Source organism: Malaya genurostris, chromosome 2 (genome assembly GCF_030247185.1).
Source record: "Malaya genurostris strain Urasoe2022 chromosome 2, Malgen_1.1, whole genome shotgun sequence".
Taxonomy (NCBI): domain Eukaryota; kingdom Metazoa; phylum Arthropoda; class Insecta; order Diptera; family Culicidae; genus Malaya; species Malaya genurostris.
In genome coordinates this window covers 83,224,541-83,248,056 of record NC_080571.1, presented here as the reverse complement: position 1 = coordinate 83,248,056, position 23,516 = coordinate 83,224,541, and the positions used below count along the sequence as shown (strand labels likewise).

At 35.7% G+C, this 23,516-nt stretch overlaps 1 protein-coding gene across 10 annotated transcripts in view; it reads left to right on the top strand.

Annotated features, from left to right (window-relative positions):
- LOC131427678 (ATP-binding cassette sub-family C member 4) overlaps positions 1-23,516 on the top strand; it is a 59,846-nt gene that overhangs the window by 31,078 nt on the left and 5,252 nt on the right. For all 10 annotated transcript variants that reach the window (XM_058591088.1, XM_058591078.1, XM_058591079.1 and 7 more), the window contains 2 exons: positions 9,612-9,743; positions 9,807-10,063. In XM_058591088.1, the coding sequence (XP_058447071.1) occupies positions 9,612-9,743; positions 9,807-10,063 (389 nt within the window). The remainder of the gene's footprint in view (positions 1-9,611; positions 9,744-9,806; positions 10,064-23,516) is intronic.

Sequence of the window (23,516 nt, the reverse complement as noted above, 5' to 3'; positions counted from 1 at the left end):
TGGGAAACTAATGAATCAATTATAAAGAATCCGTTTTAGTCGGTGTCGTAATCATTTTCTTGATCGGTCTCCATTTTGTTTTTTTTTTATTTATCTAATTCGTACATGCGACTGTATTGTCCAAGCTTACACGAGTGAATGAGCTAACCTTCTCATGTACATCAAAGCATCCATCCGTCAGGGATGGTTTCCTTTCATGGATTACACACTAAATGAAAACACGAATAATTATAGTAATTAGGTTTTTTTTATGAAATGTTCATTGATAATTTCTATTGGGTACTACAGTCGGTCGACTGTCAAATTTTCTAGTTGACCTTAGAACTATCAAATTATAACATTTCGGCTGAAAAGTTCGTATCGTTTAATAGAAACACACATTTTTTTGCCAAAATACGTTTTTATTATTCAACATAATTGCCATCAGAGGCGATACAGAGATTATATAGATTATATAGCGATCTTCCAACATTTCGATACCATTTTTGTAGTACGATTTGTCCTTTGCCTCAAAACAGGCCTCAGTTTACCTCTTCATTGCTTCTAAATTTTTTACCAGCGAGCATTCTCTTGAGGTCTGAGAACAGGAAAAAGTCACTGGGGGCCAAATCTGGAGAATACGGTGGATGAGGGAGCAATTCGAAGCCCAATTCGTTCAATTTCAGCATGGTTTTCATCGACTTGTGACATGGTGCATTGTCTTTTTTTCTTCTTCAAATGAGGCCGTTTTTTTTAAATTTCGTCCTTCAAACGCTCTAATAATGCTATATAATAGTCACTGTTGATGGTTTTTCCCTTTCCAAGGTAGTCGATGAAAATTATACCATGCGAATCCCAAAATACAGACGCCATAACCTTACCGGCCGATTGTTGAGTCTTTCCACGCTTTGGGTTCGGTTCATCGCGTGCAGTCCACTCAGCTGACTGTCGATTGGACTCCGGAGTGAAGTGATGGAGCCATGTTTCGTCCATTGTTATATATCGACGAAAAAAATCGGTTTTATTTCGATATAACAGCTCCAAACACTGCTCAGAATCATCAATTCGTTGTTGGTTTTGATCGATTGTGAGCTCACGCGGCACCCATTTTGCACAAAGCTTTCTCATATTCAAATATTCGTGAATAATATGTCCAACACGTTCCTTTGATATCTTTAGGGTGTGAGCTATCTCGATCAACTTCACTTTACGGTCATTGAAAATCATTTTGTGGATTTTTTTCACGTTTTCATCGGTAACAGCCTCTTTTGGACGTCCACTGCGTTCATCGTCTTCGGTGCTCATATGACCAGTACGAAATTTTGCAAACCACTTACTAATTGTTGCTTCGCCCGGTGCAGAGTCTGGATAACACTCATCATGCCATTTTTTGGTATCGGCGGCACTTTTTTTCATCAAAAAGTAGTGTTTCATCAACACACGAAATTCCTTTTTTTGCATTTTTTTCACAATAACAAAAGTAGCTTCACTCAAAATGCAATATCTCACAAACTGATAATCAGACAGCTGTCAAATTTATACACGTATCTTTTGAAGGTTGGTACTAACTGAAAATGGTATGGATTTAATTCAAGTGGCGCCCTCTCATAGAAACGATACGAACTTTTCAGCCGATCTGTTATCTGCTATGTCTGCAAATTAGACGTGGAAAAAGCTATTCTCATAATCATATAATTAGAATTTATAATTAGATGTTGTTAAGTTTTGCATGAACATGATATAATATTACAAAATTTAACTGGTTTGACAGTTATCAAGCCACTGATAGCTGCCAAACGGTGTTCGTCCATCTCATTTTGTAAGGTTATGTCTCCTCCGTGTAAAACCTATTTATGTTCACCAGAATATTTTTATATAGCCCAGTTGGCGATGCACTGCAAATGGCAATGCACTGCAAATGGCAATAGTCTCACAAGCCAGCTGCCGTATATTCGAGCTCCGATCTAACAAAGGATTCTTATACCGTTTTCGTTTTTGAACCTACACACGGGCGACTCTGACTCCGAGTAAAACGAACACGTGGTACGCGCCCTAAACAACAACTAGAGATGGGCCTGTCGTGTTCCAAAGGACTATATTTACTCCACTCACTACAGGGCCAAACGGTTCATTTCAAAGAACCGTTCAGTGATGCAGAGTTCTGTTGAAAGAACTAGTTCTCCAGAGCCGTTCGTTCGTTCTATTCATAGTTGGTTTGTTCGTTCAAAGACTAAACGAGAACTTACTTTTGTAAGCTTAAGCGAGGAAAAAAGGTCCCTCGAAGTAGAACTGCGGTTTCAAGACGAAACTTTCTTATTAGTACCGTTCGTGAAAAAAGGTTGAGCGAGCTCAAAAAACAAAAAAAAGATCTTTCGACTTTGAACTAAAGAACTACCGTTCTCGCAAAAAGAACTATAGCTCGTTCATTCTTTCAAAAGAACTAGTTCTTTTGAACCGTTCGCGAACGAATTGCCCATCTCTAACAACAACTCAAAGAAAAAATAAGCAAAATCGCATGCGACCCGAGAAAATTTTCAGAGCGAAACTACTCGATTGGAATCCAATCTAGAGCGACCCAAGGTTGCTAAAACAAACATTCCAAAAGTTGTTTGGGCGACTCTGGGTCAGCTCACGGGCTACTCTGATTAATAAACGAAAACGATATTAGTGTCAGTAGGATCGAAATATCAGCCATGCAATGTTTCTGTAAGGAATGTAATACCAAGCCTTTTATAATATTATTATTACGACTGTTGAATTCTACTACATATTTATATTACGGCAATGGTGTTTTCCTAAGATTGTAAAAGTGTTGTAAGATACATAGCGAATGTGTGTAGTGATGTAATAGAAATAATAGAATTCAATGGTAATAATGATAATATTCTGGTGAAGTTGTTCTACAAAACGTTCAAAAGACAATTTAGTGATTGTGTAAGATTAGCAAGTAAAAACATGTTTAGGAAGGATTGCGCGTTCAATTTCCATACGTATGGACGAGCTTAAAATTGTCACACATTCTCAATGAAAGCAACTATTCAAACAGTCTCATTTTCAATATTTTTTTGTCTCATTCGTAAATGACCGACACCAGAACACACGAAGAGAGACGAAGCATTTTCGTTTCTCATCGAAAAAATGAGAGAGTATAATTGCCAACCAAACTCTTTCCTCTATGACAGGACGAACCCTCTCAGCAGGCCGTTCAATTTTGTTGATTTTTGAGCGCTTGTTGAACGACATATTGCACGAAATATTCGTTCAATTTGCTGGAACGGTTTGTTGTTGTTTTTTCTCTTGCAAAAATAGTGTGAACATTGAGTGTTACCTTTACATAGAAAGAAAATTTGTTGTTATTCTACGTAAAGTAGAAGTATTGTGCAGATATGTATTGTTAGTTTATACAATTAAGTGGAGAAAACTTCAGAAATTCTGCAGTAAAACTAGTCCAACGGGGCTCCAACTCCTCATGTTAAAAATGGCTCAACAATGGACCTCTGTCTGCCGGGTTTGTTGAACGAAAAAATGGCATTCGGTTCAACGGTCTGTTTCAAAATCGGCAAACGAAGGACCCGTGTTGGCCTCCCGTTGAACGATTGATTGGACTTTCATTGGACCAATGATTCAACGTATTGGACCAATGAAGGACCACCGTTGAACGTTTTTTTCTAAGTGGGAAACCAAACTAGCGTCTGCAGGGATCATCAGCAGAATTTCAATTCTCATTCTTTCATCGATGTATTGAAAATCTGTGACGCTTGGCTATGAAAAGTGACTAAAATATGGCAAATCGAAGTAAATACATCCCAGATCCTCTTTGGAAACCAAAACTACTACAAATTCGAGCACCAACAGGTAAAAGTTATTGTGAAACCTTTTTCTGTCATTTTCAATTCTCACATCTTCGGTTGAATATCGACACTGCATACTATGGAATTTTCAATGAAAAGTGCGAATGACTGAAAGGGCAAATGAAAGAAAAAACACGATTTTGAAACTACTGTCCCGCTTATGTCATTGACTGGACATGGATTTCATTCTCATAGTTTGCAAGCGAAGCTGAGAGTGACAATAATTTCTTGTCATTTTCGTCTTTTTTTAGTCAATGAAAATGACTCTTATCAGCTCTGCGTATGGTATTATGTATATAAGAACTTGAAAAATTATTAATTATAAAGTCGTTTGTTGTAAATTATCAATTTTACAATTGACTCAAATATCTAATGAAAAAAGTTTTCGTAATATAGGGTAGCGGCTAAACCGAACATTTCTTTTTATCTTGGTAGATAATGAGACCTACTTATTACTTATACTATTATTGCTCTGGGTAGCCGGCTACCAAGAATACGATGCCATCTTATCGCGTTTTATACTAATACGTGCTTCCTACGAAAATACGAAATTTCTTTCGGAACTTGTAAAATTCCGGACAGCCGGCTCGAACAAATATCTGTACGGTTAAAAACTTCACGCGCGCGTCTTAAACTTGACGTTTAACCCGAAGAAAATCTGGTCAAACGTTCCCCGAATAATCGACAGAGTTTAGTCTAGCCCGATTTTTAGTAAGGAGAAATATAATAAGATTGCCAATAATACGCAGAGAAATGAAGCCAAACTAACGAAACTGTTTGTAGATTTAAACTATCGAAACTATTTGTAGATTTTTAAATTTGATTTATGATGATTTCTAACTAGAATATGATAGTTTTGAACGAATTTTTCCCTTCCTCATCAACAATGTTATCTGTTTGATTTGAATCAAAAATTTTGTCTAGTCAAATGAAAATAAAATTGTTTTAGGTTCATTCTATTTTTGAAATAAACTAACTATTTATTACATATCAACCAAAGTTTAGTTGATGTTATCGGGAATGTCTATATCGATTCAATCCTGTTTTATGAAGTTAAATCACGACAAAAATTTATTCAATTTATATGTGATCTTGTTTGTGTTATGAACAAAGTTTACTATTTAAATGGACAATATTGAATTTATTTCTTTAGAGCAATTTTTTTCCGCGTGACTAAACATCATTTTTTCTTTCGCGAAAAAAGTTTGTGGGCGTTTTGAAAATAAATTTGATATACTTCTTTCATTCGATTGGGGGCTTTAAACAATCCAAGCGTATGTATTGAGAATTTATAATATTCTTGTAAATTGCATAACATTAAATAACACATTTTTTTACAAAATAATTATTTGATGCAGATATCTTGACCGGACTGATTAAGAACCAAACATTGGATACTAATCAAAATATCCGGGCTTCAATGTGAATTTATTTTAAGAATTTGAATACGAGCATAAACTGAAATAAAATAGCATCAAAAATTAACTTGCAAATAAATTTAAAAGAAATCATTCCATTCTTAAAACCAAACCAAAATATGTGATTGTAACAAACAAAAGCGTTAGTAGAAATAGCTAAATTTAAACTCATTTATTTCAACTAAAAAGTTTAAATTTACAAAATAATTTACCGTTAAAAATAATTAACTTAAACTAGAGTTCGTGCATTACAAACTTTTTTTTCCAAATTGAATTTACTGTGAAATTGTTTGACAAGGAATTGACAGGAACGCACAAGTAAAATATTTGTTATTTCTATCCAAATATTAATTGAAACAAACTTATCCACTAAAAAAAAACATCTTGTTCTGTAGTTTCAAGTAGCAATATTTGCAATATCAACCCAGATTTTCTTTTGTCACTATTTCAATAAAAAAAAATTCGTTGTATAAACCCAAATTTTTCTATTTTTACAATATTTTTCTCTGCATGAAGAAAAAATATCTCTAAAGAACGATCTCGCCAGTATCCTGCTTCTCCTATTCGCATTGCTGTAAACAACACGAGATGACACACCACCAAGCTTAAATTTTCTGACAAAGAGAAACGGGATGCCAATGTCAGAGACATAACTGAAAAACGTGAATTTAAACAAAACTGAAACGCTTTTTTCACTCCTCTGCACCGCATAATTATATAAGGCGGGGCAAAAGAAATGCAAAAAATGTGCTGCCACAGAAATGTATTAGCACAGAGAACAGACATCCAAACTAGTACAAACTTTTTCAAAAAAGGTGTGTAAAACATACAAGTAAAAATCCGCTAAAACTCACCGTTGCGGGATTACTGGGCAGCTTGAAGCGCCTCTACAGGAGAATTGCTACTTGGTGATTGCTTTTTAAAACAGCCGATAAATTTCTTACACAAATTGAAATCTCTACTTGGATGTCTGTTCTCTGTGGTATCAGAAGATAAAATTAAAGATTAAATAGTTCTTTAGGATTCTATACGAATAGCGCTCAAAGTATATCTTCAAACTGGTCCTATCGCTGGAATCTGGTGAACACACGGCGCGAATGGAATCTTTAATGACATTCTGTTAGTGACAAAAAACTCTTTAAATACTGAGTCAATAAACGTTTATAGTCATCAAGGTGGGACTAGCAAAAGTGAAACAAAGAATGCACGGACGGTGCGAATTCCATTAGTAGTGATATTAGGATTTTATAAGAAGAAAATATCAAACAGCTCGTTGGAATTGATTTTAGGTTCTTAGAAGAACCGAATCCTTAGAAGAACCGAATTGTCGAGTGCAATTTTTCTCTGTTTCGAACGGCACACTAAGCAAATCAATGGGAAAGGTCTTGTATTGAGTGCGTTTTTCTTTGATGAAAAGAACAAGGCGAATAACGATGTTTACAGTTTCAAGTCACTTAACAAGGTGGTGGTTTTTAGTTGCACTATGTGTAAAAGGGCCCTAAAAATGTTACCTCTGTCTTCGACTCTTCGTGGCGGATGAAAGCTAGTTAGCGTGATGAGTTTTACTATTTTATTCCAAAAATTGAGAAACCCTAACTTCTTAGTTATTTATGCTCATCTCGAACAGCTGAAAATGTGATCATAAATTGCTGATCCGATTTCTGATGACACGTAGAAAGGACGTGTTACTTTGTACCAACTTGAGCTATTCGATTCAAAATTCAAAACCTTAACACTTTCTCTCATGATATATTTTGAAAAAAAAGGCGGGTGGGTAATGTGAGAGACATAACTGGATGTCGTGAATACGAAAACAACTGACACGTTCCTTAACACTTCCGAATATCAATAGGTTGATCAATTGTATGAATTATACAAGCATTCCCCTTTTTCACATTTTTCGCAAAAACAAAGAAGGTTTCTCTTGATCTCGATCACTGTGAATTTCACACAGCGAAAAGTGCACAAATCTTACCAAGCTGTTCTAGATTTGCACTAAACTGTGGATATTTACCTTCGATTTGCGAACAACAAATCCTAATAGTTCTTCAGAAAATTTTTAGAGCCATTAGAACGGCTGATTTCGTGTAATGCTCTCCACCGTTGTTTTTTCACCAATGCAAATGACTGGCAGCTGTGACGTAATAGCAAAACTAGCTTTGCAAACGACACACAATACATCTGCTTGCAGTGGCGATAGAATCCAAACTGATCCAATTTTTGTTAAGAGGTTTCTTTATATGTGATTTCGTTTGTAGCTTTTTCACTAATGGGCGGTCATAACGGCTATGAAAATAGCCGCATACAAAATTTTAATGTCGATTATTTCATTTCGGATTTGCATAATTTATTGAAAGAAACTATCAGGATGCTATGCGGGATTCATTCCTTCCTTTCAGAAGGACCAAATTGTGGAACTAACTACGATATTAAACACTGTTCGGAACATTTTTCTTGAACGATTTGTTGTACAGCAGCAGATATTTTGTTCTCTTCCTCAGAACGCGTTCTGATTTGCTGGTGTTGACATGGGTCAAATGAGACAGGTTTTTCAATAGTGTACTATTGAAATACTTCAATGCTGTTGCTATACACGTTAAAGTTGAAAAATTTCGATTCTATTGGTAGTTAGATTATATAAATCCTTTCACAGATCTACTGAGCCATGAGCTTTAAAAATACGAGAAAGCAAACGCACCTTATGAATTATCCTCTTTGATACTCGTTTATACCTAACATTTCAGAAAAGTTTAATTTTGAACTATTTGAGATTATGTCACACATCTGAAAATTTTATCATAGAATTGTGATCATATTTCCGATGGCATGTAGCAAAAATTATGTTGAATCGTTAGATACAACAAGAGATATTCACGATCAAATACTTATCACTCTCTCAGAGGGTAAATTTTGAAAAGGCGTCTCATAATAAAGTAAGTCGTATTCACGACAAAAAGTTTCAATGTAAAATAAGACGCATTCACATCAAAATTGTTCTATTTTTGATAGCTCGGCAAGGTTGGTTGGCTTGGTTCGTGTTACAATAACAAATTTTTTAGCACAAAGCATTTAATCCTACTGTTCATGTAATTATAGCTTTAACGCACTCTAAGATTCTTAAAAGAATGAAAAAACTTATAAACCTCAATAAAAAACTGTCTTGCAATGACACATAAGACTAGTGAAATTTGAGATTGGTGCAATTTTGTCTTTCCAGACTTTTCCTTTTTAAGGGGTTGTGGCTCAAATGGGAATTTTTGGCTTATAATTCAAAATTATTTGTGATTATCCCTGACTTCCAGATATTTTACTTGCCGAAATCCAGTAGCTGATAAATTACCTTTTTTCAGATTTTTGTAACTCGCTCTTAGTACTCGTTCAGAATTTCTCCATTGGATAAAGTTCTGGCTAGTTTGGCGAGATTTATATCCTTCGCAAAAAAAAACGTACCACTCCACCATTGGTTTCGCGAAATGGAACGAGTCTTGACTCGATCCAAACTGAATGTCTCCTTCGTGGGATTGGAAAAAGGGTAGCATGCGCTTCTGAAGCTTTTCTCCTTAGTTATTAGGCCGTAGGCAGATGGTGCTGATTGTTATGTACGGTTTGCCGAATTAGCTGCACCCACAAATCGCCTGCCACATCAAGTACATCTTGTTAAATTTGTATACCTGAACAATTCCCGAAATCAACAGTAGAAAAGTAGGCAAAATCAGAATTGACTTTCATAAATTTAAATGAAACTTGGCACACGATTTCAGAATGGCAAAACATTTGTTTTGTACGGATAGAGAGACCAATTCGACTCGAGACAGTTTTTTTAAAAGGGCGGATGTATCTTTGCATACACTTTCTTCAAATCGCGGTAACTCGGAAACTGTAATTTTGAGATGTGCTCAGCGTCTTTTTTGATGTGATGATGATCACTCGCTATACATGCTTCTAGTACGTGATTTGGCCACCGTGTTCTGTTTATCAGCTCAGTAGGGGGCCTTGATTCGATAGGTTCGAATGTCCGGTGTCAGCAGCATAGTGTAGTGAAGAGCTACACCTCTTACACGACCATACTTGGGGACTCGAATTTAGTGTTCGACCCCCTCAATTAGAAGGTAAAATAGAATTCATTTCTTTCTTCTGATCATGCCTATATGAGCCTGCCTAGGCTCGGTTTTCTGTTCTAAATTTATAACAGATGATAACGGCAATTAAAACCACATAACTTTACAGATTGCTATAAAATTTTATGCATTACACTCTAAACTAATTTTACCCAAAATATGTTCAAAAATACATTGTTTTATCGAGAACAATCCATACTACTCAGAATAATGATGACATCTTAATTGTAAAATTCTATCCACAGACATTGGCATAAGGAAATCTTACGATCCAGGAAGGAGAATCGGCCTCCCCGGTTACGAAACGCCCTGTTCTATGCCTTCTACAAGCAATGCATATTCGACGGATTCCTAATATTTATGTTCGTTCTGATCAAGTAAGTAGCTGGATTATTAAATTTATGAGCCATATCTAAGCAATACCAATTTCTCCTGAAAAGATCTATCTTGCCAGTAGTCTTAGCCCAACTGTTGATAAAATTCCAAATGCCTACCAACTCCACTGACGCCGGAGGATTGATCAACAGTACAACCGTTCCACCTCAAATTACGGACGTTTTTCTTGCTACAACACTGCATTTCCTTCACGATCTGGACCAAAATGGAACCGAGCTGGAACGCGCCAGGCGAAGCATCGACAACAGCAAACACAATTCGAACCCGAACCATTTCAATAGTGATGATTACCGCGATGATGGTAAGATGAAATTTGTTGTGAAAGTTTTCTTAACTTTGCGTGTCTCATTCTTTCTTCTTAAGCATAATTGGCGAATATTCAACCCACAAAAGAGTTTCAACCAAGTTACGGTCATTCGGCGGAGTTTCAATGTTGTTTTTACATCATTAGTTGAAGGTTGTTCAAATAGTTCAACAGTTGCTCTAAGTACATAGTGCCAGTATAAACCAAATCTATTAAAAAGTCTCTTTGACACACTTAATTTTGTTCAGTAATTATTACTCCTTCTGACGAGTTCTCAATAGCCGAACTGTTGAGAAGATTAGCAAAAAGAATTCTTTGCCTTTTTGTAATGAAATTAGAATATTTGCTAGATGAGCTGATATCTTTGATATAGAATAAAAATCTAACCGGTTGCAAGATACTGCCATGAGGCAATCCAGAGATAACGCAGACGTTTCACGACGAGTTATAAATGACTAGAACCAAGTTTGAAACTCTCTTCAATGATTTTTTATCGGAAGCTGCAAATAATTCGATATAGATAGCGTCAACTTGCAGACGTACTTGTGAAGATCGAATAATAGAATACCCCGAATGATGAATGCAGATGTTGAGCTTGCACATTATTCATCATGGCCCCTTCAGAGCTAAAGTTATAAATTGTGAAACTTATTGCATATTTAACGACTCGCAATCGATAGTCGGCACTAGAAATATACCAATAAACTCTAAGGCAATCACGAATGGGTTAACAGATGAATTGTTCAAATTGACATACTTCAAGTGCAAACATTTATAGCTAAACCAGCGAACTATTTTACTACTTCACGAGCTGTATGAACCAGAATAAACGCCGGTATTATATTTGCACCATGTCATTATGATGATAGCGGCGGTGCAAACTTAGTTCCGTGAGGGCGTAGCACGATATAAATCGGTGTTTTAGGTGCAGTGTTCCATATGACTGAATTCGGCTTACTCAATTTGAAGTTGTCCGACTGAAACTTCTGATAACATTGGAAAGAGAACAGAAGCAAAATACTAAATATGTCTCGTATACAAAAAGTACCGAAAATGAAAAAAATATAAGCATACATAATAGAATAAGAAAAAGTTTTAGCTAGAAATAATTTTTTCCTTGTCCATCTTGCAATGTATGGGCGGTTGAAAGAGAACATCATTACCTATCTTCGAATAAAATTCAACCAAATCAAATATACAGGGTCCGGCACTCGAAGTGTAACCAATTAAAAAGGCCATAAATTCAGTTTGGAAAATTACTTTCACTTAATTCAAAGTACAAAATGTGTAAAAATAATACAAAATTCAGAATCAATTCACTTTTGCTCGATATGACCACCTTTTGCCTTGACTTGATGACTTGAGAGAGCGAAGGAGTTGCTTCGTTTGGCCGAATGTGACTTGCAGGTATTTTGGCCCACTCGCGGACAATAACTTTTTTCAGCGCCTCGAGACTGGTGTATCTTTTAGTTCGGACTTTGCTCTCCAAAATGGCCCAAAGAGAATAATCCATTGGATTCGCATCTGGTGAATTCGAGAGCCATTGTGTGGACGTGATGAAGTTCGGAACGTTGTTTTTCAGCCATTCTTGGTTCACTCGAGCTTTGAGAGACGGTGCCGAGTCCTGCTGAAACGTCCATGGTCTGCCACCGAGATGTTTGTCTGCCCACGGCTTCAAAGCAACCTCCAAAATACTTTCCCGATAATATGTCGCATTTACTTTGACGCCAGGCTCGATGAAAACGATTGGAGAGCGCCCATCTGCGGTTACAGCGGCCCAAACCATTATCTGTTGCGGGTGCTGCCTCCTGGTGGCCAATAGATGACTCAAACTCTCGTATGAACGGTCGGTCAAGTAAACCCTATCGTTTTGAGAGTTTACGAATTGCTCAATTGGAAAAATTTTCTCGACAGAAAATACAATGTTCGAAAATTGACCGCTTTCGGCCAAACGAAGCAACTCCTTCGCTCTCTCAAGTCATCAAGTCAAAGCAAAAGGTGGTCATATCGAGCAAAAGTGAATTGATTCTGAATTTTGTATTATTTTTACACATTTTGTACTTTGAATTAAGTAAAAGTAATTTTCCAAACTGAATTTATGGCCTTTTTAATTGGTTACACTTCGAGTGCCGGACCCTGTAGTGTAAATCAACTTCGAATTTTAAAAATCGTTTAGATTTTTTCCAATATTGGTCAGAAATTTCGATAATTTTGTGAAAAGCACTATTACAACACTTCTCTGTAGGTTTTGTCATTTGAAAAACAGAGGCAAACAAAGTTTGGCCCTTTTCATAAGACAATTTAGATCAATTTTGGAAAAACAAAGTAGGAAACGCGAAATTTGTCATAGGTTTTAGTAACATATTGAGTCTCCTACAAATCTTCTTCACTTTTCCCCACAACCGCCGTTTACATCTGAGCATAGTTCGTCCGCTGCAACAACTATGTCAGCCCCTTAACTTACAATCAGCACATGTAGAAACCGTAACAATTGTATAAACAGTAGTACGTCCAATATGAAAAAATTCATCACATAAATATCAGCGCAATTTTCATAGTTGGCGAAATCAATATTTATCACGGATATTGTTCACTGTACGCACAGCTAGGCAAACGATGACTGAATCAAAACAACATCTGACATAGTTGTATTACCGCATGCACCGATATGAACAAATTTTCAAACGTGTTACGATTTGTAAATTTTGAAAGATGGTGTCTCATATGAAAGTGGCACCCAAATCGTGATGGCACCCCGTGTCGATCGTAGTGACATCTGCAAAGTGTTCGCCACGCAAATTGAGCAAATTTTACACACAGCTCTTATGTGAGCTTGTATATGTGTTTTCTGTGGAGGCACCTTTTGAAAATACAGAAAACATTTCTTCTGAATGAATGTCCACTATGATGTTCTACGGGTTTGTTACAAATTTTGAAAAACTTGTTTCAATGCACCTAGTGGTGTTATGATGCTTTTATGGTATAACTCATGTTTTCATTAATATTACTAGGCGATTTTAAAAAAAAAACAAAGATATTGAATAAGAACAAAAAAGTTTGTTCAGGCATACATTAGCATAATCGTTTCAATTTTTAACAGTTTTTACCCAAGTTTATATGAATTTTTCGTTTAGTGTATTTTCGCTTTAAATGACGGTTTAAAATTTTAAACCCATCTCACTATGATGTTCTGAAAACGATGTCAGATCCGAACAAAGGTAAAAAGTAGTCTATTTTTATAAACTTTGAAAAGAGTTTCGTTTTTTTAATTGTCGTCTACTATTTCCGGTACTTCCGGAACCGAAAGCTGAGAACCGGTACTTCCTTTTTTTTATTCAATAATATAATTTTTAGGCACACTGTCTAAGCTCTAAGATGCCAAGAGCTTTTTCTAATTTTAATTAACGACTAACTTAAAACTAGGGTAGTATCATTAGGTAATGTCGTATTAAGGTCGCAGTGGTCGACTTTGGCAAATCCAGTCTTCAGCTGGCGATCGGCACCGGCCGGTGGATTGAATATATCATGAAAGTCTTCCAGATGACGTTGGTATGTATCTATGTTGGCCGCATCCTTCGGTCCGTGTGGGTCCGCGGGAAACACCCCCAGGCTACGAATACCCGGCGGGTGGCCCGCATGCTGTTGATAAACTAGAGCGGCCTTCCGTGGGCGATGATGGTGTTGTTCAGGAAAAAAATGAAAAAAATATAGAGAAGTAAATATTGCGGAAAACGGAGTAAATAGGGGATATGGGAATGAAATGACTAAGAACGGCAGAGATCTAAACCGGTACTGCTGGAATAGATTCGTTAAGCCAGCAAATAACATAACCTATAAACTGAAACAGTTTTGAACCAAACTTGAAAGAATTTCTACGTTTTGCCTTTCTCATTTAGAAAGGCTATTCAATCTCTGTGAAAACTGACTTTTGAACCGAAGCCCGAAAGAGCGAATGTATCATACCATTCGACTCAGCTCGACGAACTGAGCAAAGCTCTGTGTGTGTATTTATGTGTGACAAATATTGTCACTTACTTTTCTTTTGGATCCGACTTCCGGTTCCGGAATTGCAGGGTGATATGCACCAAAAAGGTGATAATAATGTCACGCACATTTCTCGGAGATGGAAGGTCCTAAGATGCCTTAAGAATATTTCAATATGACGAGTCTCAATTTCATACACACTACCCTGTATTTCCGGAAACGGAAGTCGGATTTGGATAAAACTTTACATTATCTTATGGAAACAATACTTCTTATTTAAATCTGAGTTTGCGAAGATCGGTCTGGCCGTTTCTGAGAAATTGGAGGGATTTCCGGTTTGGAGCACACAAGCACTTTCCCGGTGCTTCCGGAACCAGTAACGATGATCCAGTACACCCAAAATCAACATATTTGGTCATCAACTAACCATACCTGCTTAATTGAAGTATTGTGCGACAATTTCATAGTATTTGGCTTGCTTGTATAATCAGAGTAATGTACAAAAACGCACGTATCAGCCGGAAGTCGAGAGTTACGGGATAAAATGTGCAAAACAATAAGTAAAAGTGCATTCAGTATTCTCAGAGACCGGTCACACGATTTCCTTCAACTTAAAATCAAATTCAAAACCCTATTCAAATCCATAGCTTGCTATTGAGTTTCATCCTGAACCGACCACTGGTTCCGGAGTAATGGAATAAAATGCGCAAAATAAATTCAAAAAGTGCACTCGATTTTCTCAGAAACCACTCATCCAATTTCCACAATCTTAAAAAAATGAAAGGTTTTCAAATCCCATATAATCGTACTGAATTTTATCTTCCGGTTCCGGAATTGCTGGCTGATACGTATAAAAATTTCATTTTCAGGAGCGTGTTTTTTTACATGACAAGGAAATATCGAGCAAAATAACTTCAACTAGAAGAATGGGAAGATGTTCGGCTGCCGGCACGCCACCGTAACTTTTGACAGAAAGTAGGTAGCGTCATTCCGACAAATGTCATGTGTGTGTAATAGCAGCACGTTCTTTTTGTGCCGAATACCAAAGCAATCAGACGCGTGTACTTTTTGTTGCGCTCAAAACAAATTTTAATTGCGTGAAAACCAACACAAAAGTTTTCTATGACTCTTTTTATTTTTTTATTTTTTTTTTTTTTTTTTTTTTTTTTTTTTAAATAACTATTTATTGGAATATGAGTTAAAATTAAATTATTAAGATTTAAATTGGGTGTTCAGCCACAAGTGGTGACTTTTCAGCCCTGTTATATATATATATATATATATATATATATATGTATATATATATATATATATATATATATATATATATATATATATATATATATATATATATATATATATATATATATATATATATATATATATATATATATATATATATATATATGATTTGGTTATTACCATGAAGACATCATTTGCTTCCGCAATTCTGAGATTTTTGTGTAGGGAAAATTCTAAACCTACTTGTATTGTGTAATGGGGAAAAGGAACTTATATACTAACTTACTAACTAATACAGAGAGCGAATCGATTCAATTGAAGATTGCATCGATTTTTGTCGGAATTTGCTTATAATATTATGTGACATTACATCTAATGGTTCTATATTTGTGAGTCTGTGTAACTCATTTGTACTAAACCAGGGAGGACGCTTCAGAATCATTTTCAGAATTTTATTCTGAATCCTTTGAAGCGTTTTCTTCCTGGTGGAACAACAGCTTGACCAAATTGGTACCGCATAAAGCATGGCTGGTCTGAAAATTTGTTTATAAATTAACAATTTGTTTTTTAGACAGAGCTTAGAATTTCTGTTTATAAGAGGATATAAACATTTAATATATTTATTACACTTTGCCTGGATTCCTTCAATGTGATCCTTGAAAGTGAGTTTTTTGTCATACGTTAAACCTAAGTATTTAGCTTGATCAGACCATGTCAATTCCAAGCCATTCAATTTGAGAATGTGATTATTGTTTGGTTTAAGAAAAGAAGCTCTTGGCTTGTGAGGAAAGATAATTAATTGCGTTTTTGCTGCATTTGGTTTAATTTTCCATTTTGACAGATAATCACTGAAAATATTTAAACTTCTTTGTAGGCGACTGCAGATCACTCTTAGATTTCTACCTGTGGCTAACAGACTTGTGTCGTCACAGAATAGCGATTTCTGACAACCAACGGGTAGATTTGGAAGATCAGAAGTGAAAATATTATACAAGATTGGAGCTACACTCGAACCCTGCGGAACACCGGCTCGTACGGGTAGCAATCCAGATTTACAATTCTGATAGCTAACCTGAAGAGTACGATCAGTTAAATAATTTTGAATCATTTTGATCAAATAAATAGGAAACTGGAAATCAGACATTTTTGCTATTAAACCTTTGTGCCAAACACTGTCGAATGCTTTTTCTATGTCTAGAAGAGCAACTCCAGTGGATAACCCAGAAGATTTATTTGATTTTATCATGTTCGTTACTCTGACAAGTTGATGAGTAGTTGAATGTTCATGACGAAATCCAAACTGCTCTGGTAAAAAAATTGAATTCTCATTTATATGAGTCATCATTCTTAACAAGATAATTTTTTCAAAAAGTTTACTGATAGAAGAAAGTAAGCTAATTGGGCGATAACTTGATGTTTCTGCTGGGTTTTTATCAGGTTTTAGGATAGGAATTACTTTAGCGTTTTTCCATCTTTTTGGGAAGTAAGCTAATGAAAAACACTTGTTGAAAATTTTAACCAGGAGTCTCAAGGCAACATCGGGAAGATTTTTAATAAGAATATTAAAAATTCCATCATTACCAGGAGCCTTCATGTTTTTAAGTTTTCTAATAATTGATTTAATTTCATCAAAATTCGTCTCAATAATGTCATCGTGTGATAACACTTGGGTTGAAATATGATCATATTTCAGTGAGACTTCATTTTCAATAGGACTCACAACGTTCAAATTAAAATTGTGGACACTCTCGAACTGCTGAGCAAGTTTTTGAGCTTTTTCGCCATTTGTAAGAAGTATTTGATTTCCTTCCTTGAGAGCAGGAATAGGTTTCTGAGGTTTCTTAAGAACCTTAGAAAGTTTCCAGAAAGGTTTAGAATATGGTTTAATTTGTTCAACTTCTTTAGCGAAATTTTCATTTCGCAAAAGAGTAAATCTATGTTTAATTTCTTTTTGTAAATCCTTAACTATGTTTTTCATAGCAGGATCACGAGAACGTTGATATTGTCGTCGACGAACATTCTTCAACCGAATGAGCAGTTGAAGATTGTCATCGATGATAGGAGAATTTAATTTAGTTTGAGCTTTGGGAACTGAAAGATTTCTAGCTTCGATAATATAATGATTCAAATTATCAATTGCTGTGTCGATATCCGCAGAATTTTCTAAAATAGTTTCATGATCCACATGATTTTCAATGTGAGATCTGTAATCCAACCAATTTGCTCTATGATAGTTGAAAATAGAACTAATTGGATTAATTATAGCTTCGTTGGAAAGTCTGAATGTTACAGGAAGATGATCTGAGTCAAAATCAGCATGAGTAATCGGTTCACTACAAATGTGACTTTGATCTGTTAGAACCAGATCAATTGTAGACGGGTTTTTCACGGAAGAGAAACAAGTAGGATTACTGGGATGAAGAACTGTAAAGTAACCAGCTGAGAGTTGATTATGAAGTATTTTACCATTACTGTTATTTTGCCTACAATTCCACTGGACATGCTTAGCATTTAAGTCCCCTATTACGAAAAATTTCGATCGATATCTTGTAAGTTTTTGCAAATCGCCTTTAAAGAAATTTAATTGTTCGCCGGTGCATTGGAATGGCAAATATGCTCCAGCGATGAAATAAATTCCATGAATGGTTTCAACTTCGATTCCCAAGCTTTCAATAACTTTAGTATTGAAAGAAGGTAAAATTCGATGTTTAATTTGCCGTTGGACAAAAATGGCAACTCCACCACCAATTCCAGTAAACCTGTCAAATCGATGAACCACATAATGTGGATTACTTTTCAATTTTACATTTGGTTTAAGAAAAGTTTCTGTCACAATGGCAATATGAATTTTGTGAACTTTGAGAAAATTATAAAATTCATCTTCACTCGATTTCAAAGATCGAGCATTCCAATTTAAAATATTCAAATAATTATTTAACATCACTGTTAAATTTTAAATTCATTATAATATTATTTGCAAATTTCCATCCGATTTGAAATGCTTCAAAAAGTGATGAAGTCGAATTCATTTGGATGATCATTTGAAAAAGTTGATCTTGTAGGTAGATCATTTTATTTTCAGTTATATCGCCTAAATCGACTTCATTTAAAGAAGCGAATGGCATTGAAGGAATATTTGTAGGTAGACTGCCATTAGAAGAAGATGATTTGGCCGGTCTACCTATTAATAAATTGTTTTCGTTAGAAGAAGAACTGCAAGGCGGTCCTGTGTTTTGATTATTTACATTAGAAGAAATAGGAGATAGATTTCTACCTAATATACCAGCATAACTGACATTAGAAGAAGATGATGACGAGGTCGATCTACCTGTCAATAAATTGTTTTCGTTAGAAGACGAATTGGCAGGTGCCTTAGAAGAATTTTCAGGTATGTTCTGTAAATTTAAGGTCGTTGATTTGACTTGTTGTCTAAGCGAACGAGCGTTTAAAATTTTTTCCCTGACAGGACATTTCAAATAATTGGATTTATGATTTCCATTGCAATTTGAACATGAAAATTTATCAGTGGTTTCATTCATTGGACAAGCGTCTTTCGAATGCGATTTACCACAATTCAAACACCGTATATCCATATGACAATTTTTGGTTCCATGACCGAAGCCTTGGCAACGACGACATTGCGTTAAGTTTGCAATACGATTATGCCGTTTATAATGTTCCCAATGAATTTTAATGTGGGAAATGAAACGTACTTTTTCTAAAGTTTTCAAATTGTTTACATCACTTCGATTGAAGTGTATTAGGTAAAGTTCATGGGAAATTCCAGAGCGTGGTTTAGAAGTACCATTCGCTCTTTTTTTCATAAGTATTACTTGGGAAGGGGCAAAACCAAGCAATTCTTTTAGTTCATTTTTAATTTCATCAATACTTTGATCATTTGATAATCCTTTCAAGACAGCCTTGAAGGGTCTGTCTGATTTTATATCATATGAATAAAATTTATGAAGTTTTTCGGACAAATATCGAATAAGACTTTCGTAATCTTCCAATCCATCCACCAAGACTCGACATTCTCCTCTTCGTCCGATTTGAAATGAGACTTTTACTTCCGGGAGAAAAGTAGAAAGCTCAGTACGGAATGCTTTGAAGTCGGAAATCATCACCGTCACTGGTGGCATAGATTGATGTTTCTTCCCAGAACGACAAGCGTCCATTTTGGGAATTTTTGAAGAATTTTCTTCTATGTCGCTACAATCGGATTCAGGAAGAATCTCGTAAATATTGTTAGACGGCATAGGATCAACGGAAGGGAAATCCGTCCGTTGTCTTTTATTTTTACATTCAGATTCTATAAGATCGTGAATGTTATTAGAAAAATGTTGAATAACGGATTGTGATTTATTCCGTATTGAATTATTTTTAGCCTTAGGCTTGTTGCCTTTCCGGTTGGACGCAGGCATTTTTGAAATTAATGAAATTTTAAATTAAATTAACTAGGCTAAATTAGTCTTCGATTAGACTCCTAGCTAGCCTTAAAAAAGGCTGATTAATTTCTTAGTCACTCTAATATCACTCTTTGTATCACTTAGTCACTCTAATATCACTCTTTGTATCACTTAGTCACTTAGTTAGTGATTCAGGTAGCCTTGAAAAAGACTGAAGCCTTGAATCAATGAAACTCTAGGTAGCCAGAAATAAAATTCCAGGAGCCAAGCGCTATACGCGTGCGGTGCGAACGACTGTTCAACACCGACTATGACTCTTTTTATAGTTTCATAAATTGAAAAGCATCAATCGGAAAGGTGAGTGGATTTAATATTTATGAGGCGAAATCGATCTATTTCGTGATTGAATACTGGATGCTATCAAAATTTTCGCAGTCAAAGTTTTATTTCGACATTTTCAAAATGTCTACCGATTTCGGTTACCGGTACTCAATTTTTTTTTTTTTTTTTTTTTTTTTTTTTTTTTTTTCTCGACAAATCCGCTGAAAATTGTCAGTGATATGCAGAGATGCCAAGTCTGTAAATTTGTCTGTATCAAATTTCTCTAATTAACATGTAAACCTTTGTCGTCTAAAGACTTTTACAGACGTTTGAAACTTCGATTGTTTGCAGATATTCGTCAGAAATTACAGACTTTTGAAAATAGGCGCGATCTTTTCGTTTTTGCTAGCTAAACTTATTGCTTATTTCGGGCGATATGCAACATGTGTACAAATTGACGCCTTCAATACATCCGTCATATAAGTACAAACTTTGGTTCTCTGGTTCTGTTAGCCATGGCGGCTTCAAACAAATCGACCAAGGCAAGGAAAATTAACTTTAATGCACTGTTTAATGCCATTAAACGTTGCTTAGTGGATAAGAAGCCAATAAATTCGACTGCAGCAACGTATTCAATCCCGCGAAGTCGGTGGAAGACCGGCCAAATCAACACCAAAGGCGCCACCATCCAAATCATTGGCCAAGAGAGCCAAGGCGAAGTCACCATCAGACAATGAAGACTTTTGTCCAAAACGCCTCCGAAAAGAATAAATTCCGTTTTTTCATTGAATAATTGCAGTTTTAACTTATATTTTTCCATTTTTAGCGAAATTTCCTGGGGTGCCGGTATCCGAACTCCTTTTTTGAATTGGCCGAAATTTATCACTTTACTAAATTGATAATAAAGTTTTTTCAATCGATTGAATCAACTTAGTTTCTTATTCAGTTGTTAGTTAGGGACTTTAGCTTTCCATTGATGTATAGATGTCTGCATAATGTGCACTTAGTCAGAAGTTTAAAAGAAAACGGTGCCGGTAACCGAACACTCTCCCTTATAATTCTTCAATTGAAAAGATTTGATTAGTTCATGCTCAAATACACTGATTTTAGGTGTACCGAATATTTGTTCCCGGTTCTGGAAATACCAAAAAAAAATGATCGTGTACTCCAAGCCGAAAAGCAATCCCATTTCTCAGAACCGGCTGAACCGATTCAAATGAAAGGTATTATAGTCCTATATGTATGTTAAGTGTAGAATTTTGGCCGGATCTGACTTTTGGATTCGGAATTATAGGGTTAAGTGTGTTTGAAATTGCAACCCGTCATTTAGAGCAAAAAAAAATCTTCTAAAAATTGTTTCAATTTGTAGGTTATGTTAGTTGCTGGCCAAACGAACCGGTTTCAGCTACAATTGGTTACCAGTTCCCGGTTTCCGAAGTACCGAAAATCAAACACGAAGTTCACTTCATTTTCTCAGAATTGGATGAGTAGATTTTCACTAATTTAGACTCAAATAAAAGGTTTTATGGTCTCATAGACTAAAGCTTGCTTCATATAGAATTGGAACAGACAATTGCCTGTATTTCAGTTATTTATTATTAAATTCAAGATATTTTTATATACCAATGTAACGTTTTCTTCATACTTTTAAGAAAAAATACGGATAAAATTATTCGTCACGGCACACCTTCTTCGTCCATCTTTTTAGCTATCTTATTCCAGCAGGTCGTCATCTGATTGATGTCTTTGACCATCTTTCCCTTTGCCTTGAGTCTCCTCTTCATGATTGCTCAGTATTTTTCAATAGGGCGGAACTGGGGCAGTTGGGTGGGTTAAGGTTTTTCGGAACAAACTGGACCCCTTTCTCTGCATGCCATTCTTGAACGACTTTGCTGTAATGACAGCTTGCCAAATCTGGCCAAAAAATTACGGGATGGTCGTGGGATCGAATGAACGGCAAAATTCGTTTTTGGAGACACTCTTTTTGGTGTAGTTCCGTTGTCATTGTCTTATTTGTAACGAAAACTTTTCGAAGATTGGCTTGAGGCTTCCGAATCGTCGTCAATGTTTCCTTATACCGTTTGATAACGCGCCATTCGGTATTTCTGGGCAATTTCAGCTGTTTAGCTAGCCTAGATGCAGACCACAATTTTCCAAATTTCCCTTCTTTCGGCTTCCATGTTGATTGTTTACAAAGTACAGTCGATTTGCGGAATGTCAAAAATCATACCTGAAGCTGACAAAATTCCCGACACGTGGGCGCCAAGAACTTCCAAAGCCGTCCACCACAATATGAGGAAAAGTTTGTTCCAATTCTAAATGAAGCAAGTTTTACTACTAACTTTTGTTTGGATGCGACTTCTGGTTCCGGAACAACAAGGTGAAATGTGTTTAAAATCTATAACGTCATGTAGAGCGAAAATACAAAAGATAACGAAAAATTCCTATAAACTTGACCCAAAACTTTCTATAAATTTTAATAGTGTATGCTCAAACCAACTTTTTTGTTCTTATTCAAGATTCAATGAAAACTCGTTTGAAAATCCCTTGGTACGATTTATTAAAACATGAATTATATAAGAAAGGCATCGTTACGTCACTAGGTGGATAAAACAGTTTTTTTTTATTTTTGGGTATAATTGAAAAAATCTTGATTGACATGAATTTGTTACGCTTTTAGCCCGTGCTGGCGGTTCAATGGATAGTGTGCTGGTCGTATGTTCGAGCCCCGACCTGGAAAGATTCTTGGTGTCAGTAGGATAGTAGCACCAATAGGAATGTGATCTAAGGCTTTGCTTTTTGAAATTTTTACTTTCTCATTCATAGAGATAACTGAAAGTATATTAATTTTTATTGATTTTTCAGCATTATAAAAAAGAAATATGAAGCTGATAAATTTTTATGAAATGTACTGCCATATCTTCAATTTTTGATATTTCACATCCTAAGAATTTTCCGAATTCTTTAACTAATTTGGTAATATCAAGAAAAGCGAAACATTTTAAAACGAGGATTACAGAAGTGTCATCCCTGGTCGTTTACAAGGTTTAGATGATTAACCCATCTGTCGCTGGAAGGTTTCATCAAATTTTTTAACGAATTCTCAGTAAAAAAATGATTTGTGTATCAACAAAACTTAAGATACTTCTGACACACTTAAGGTTTCATTGCATTCAAAGCTGGCTAGAATGTAAGTATGGCTGCTCGAGACCTGCCAAACGATATAACAATTACCGAATAATATTGAATGTATTCAACGCATAATTTGAGCCCGAGTGGAGGGCGCTGTTTACATATACACCTAGAAAAGCTTACATCTTTATAGATGCACATAAAAGGAGCGTCGCAATTCACTTACATTCACAAAAATATGTGGAAATAAGTCATATTATGAACTTCACAGTTAATTTAGCTGAAAGTCCCGGTTGGCGGTTCAAGGCACTGCACACTTAGAAAATGTTACATCTTCATAGATGCACATAAAAGGAGCGTCGCGA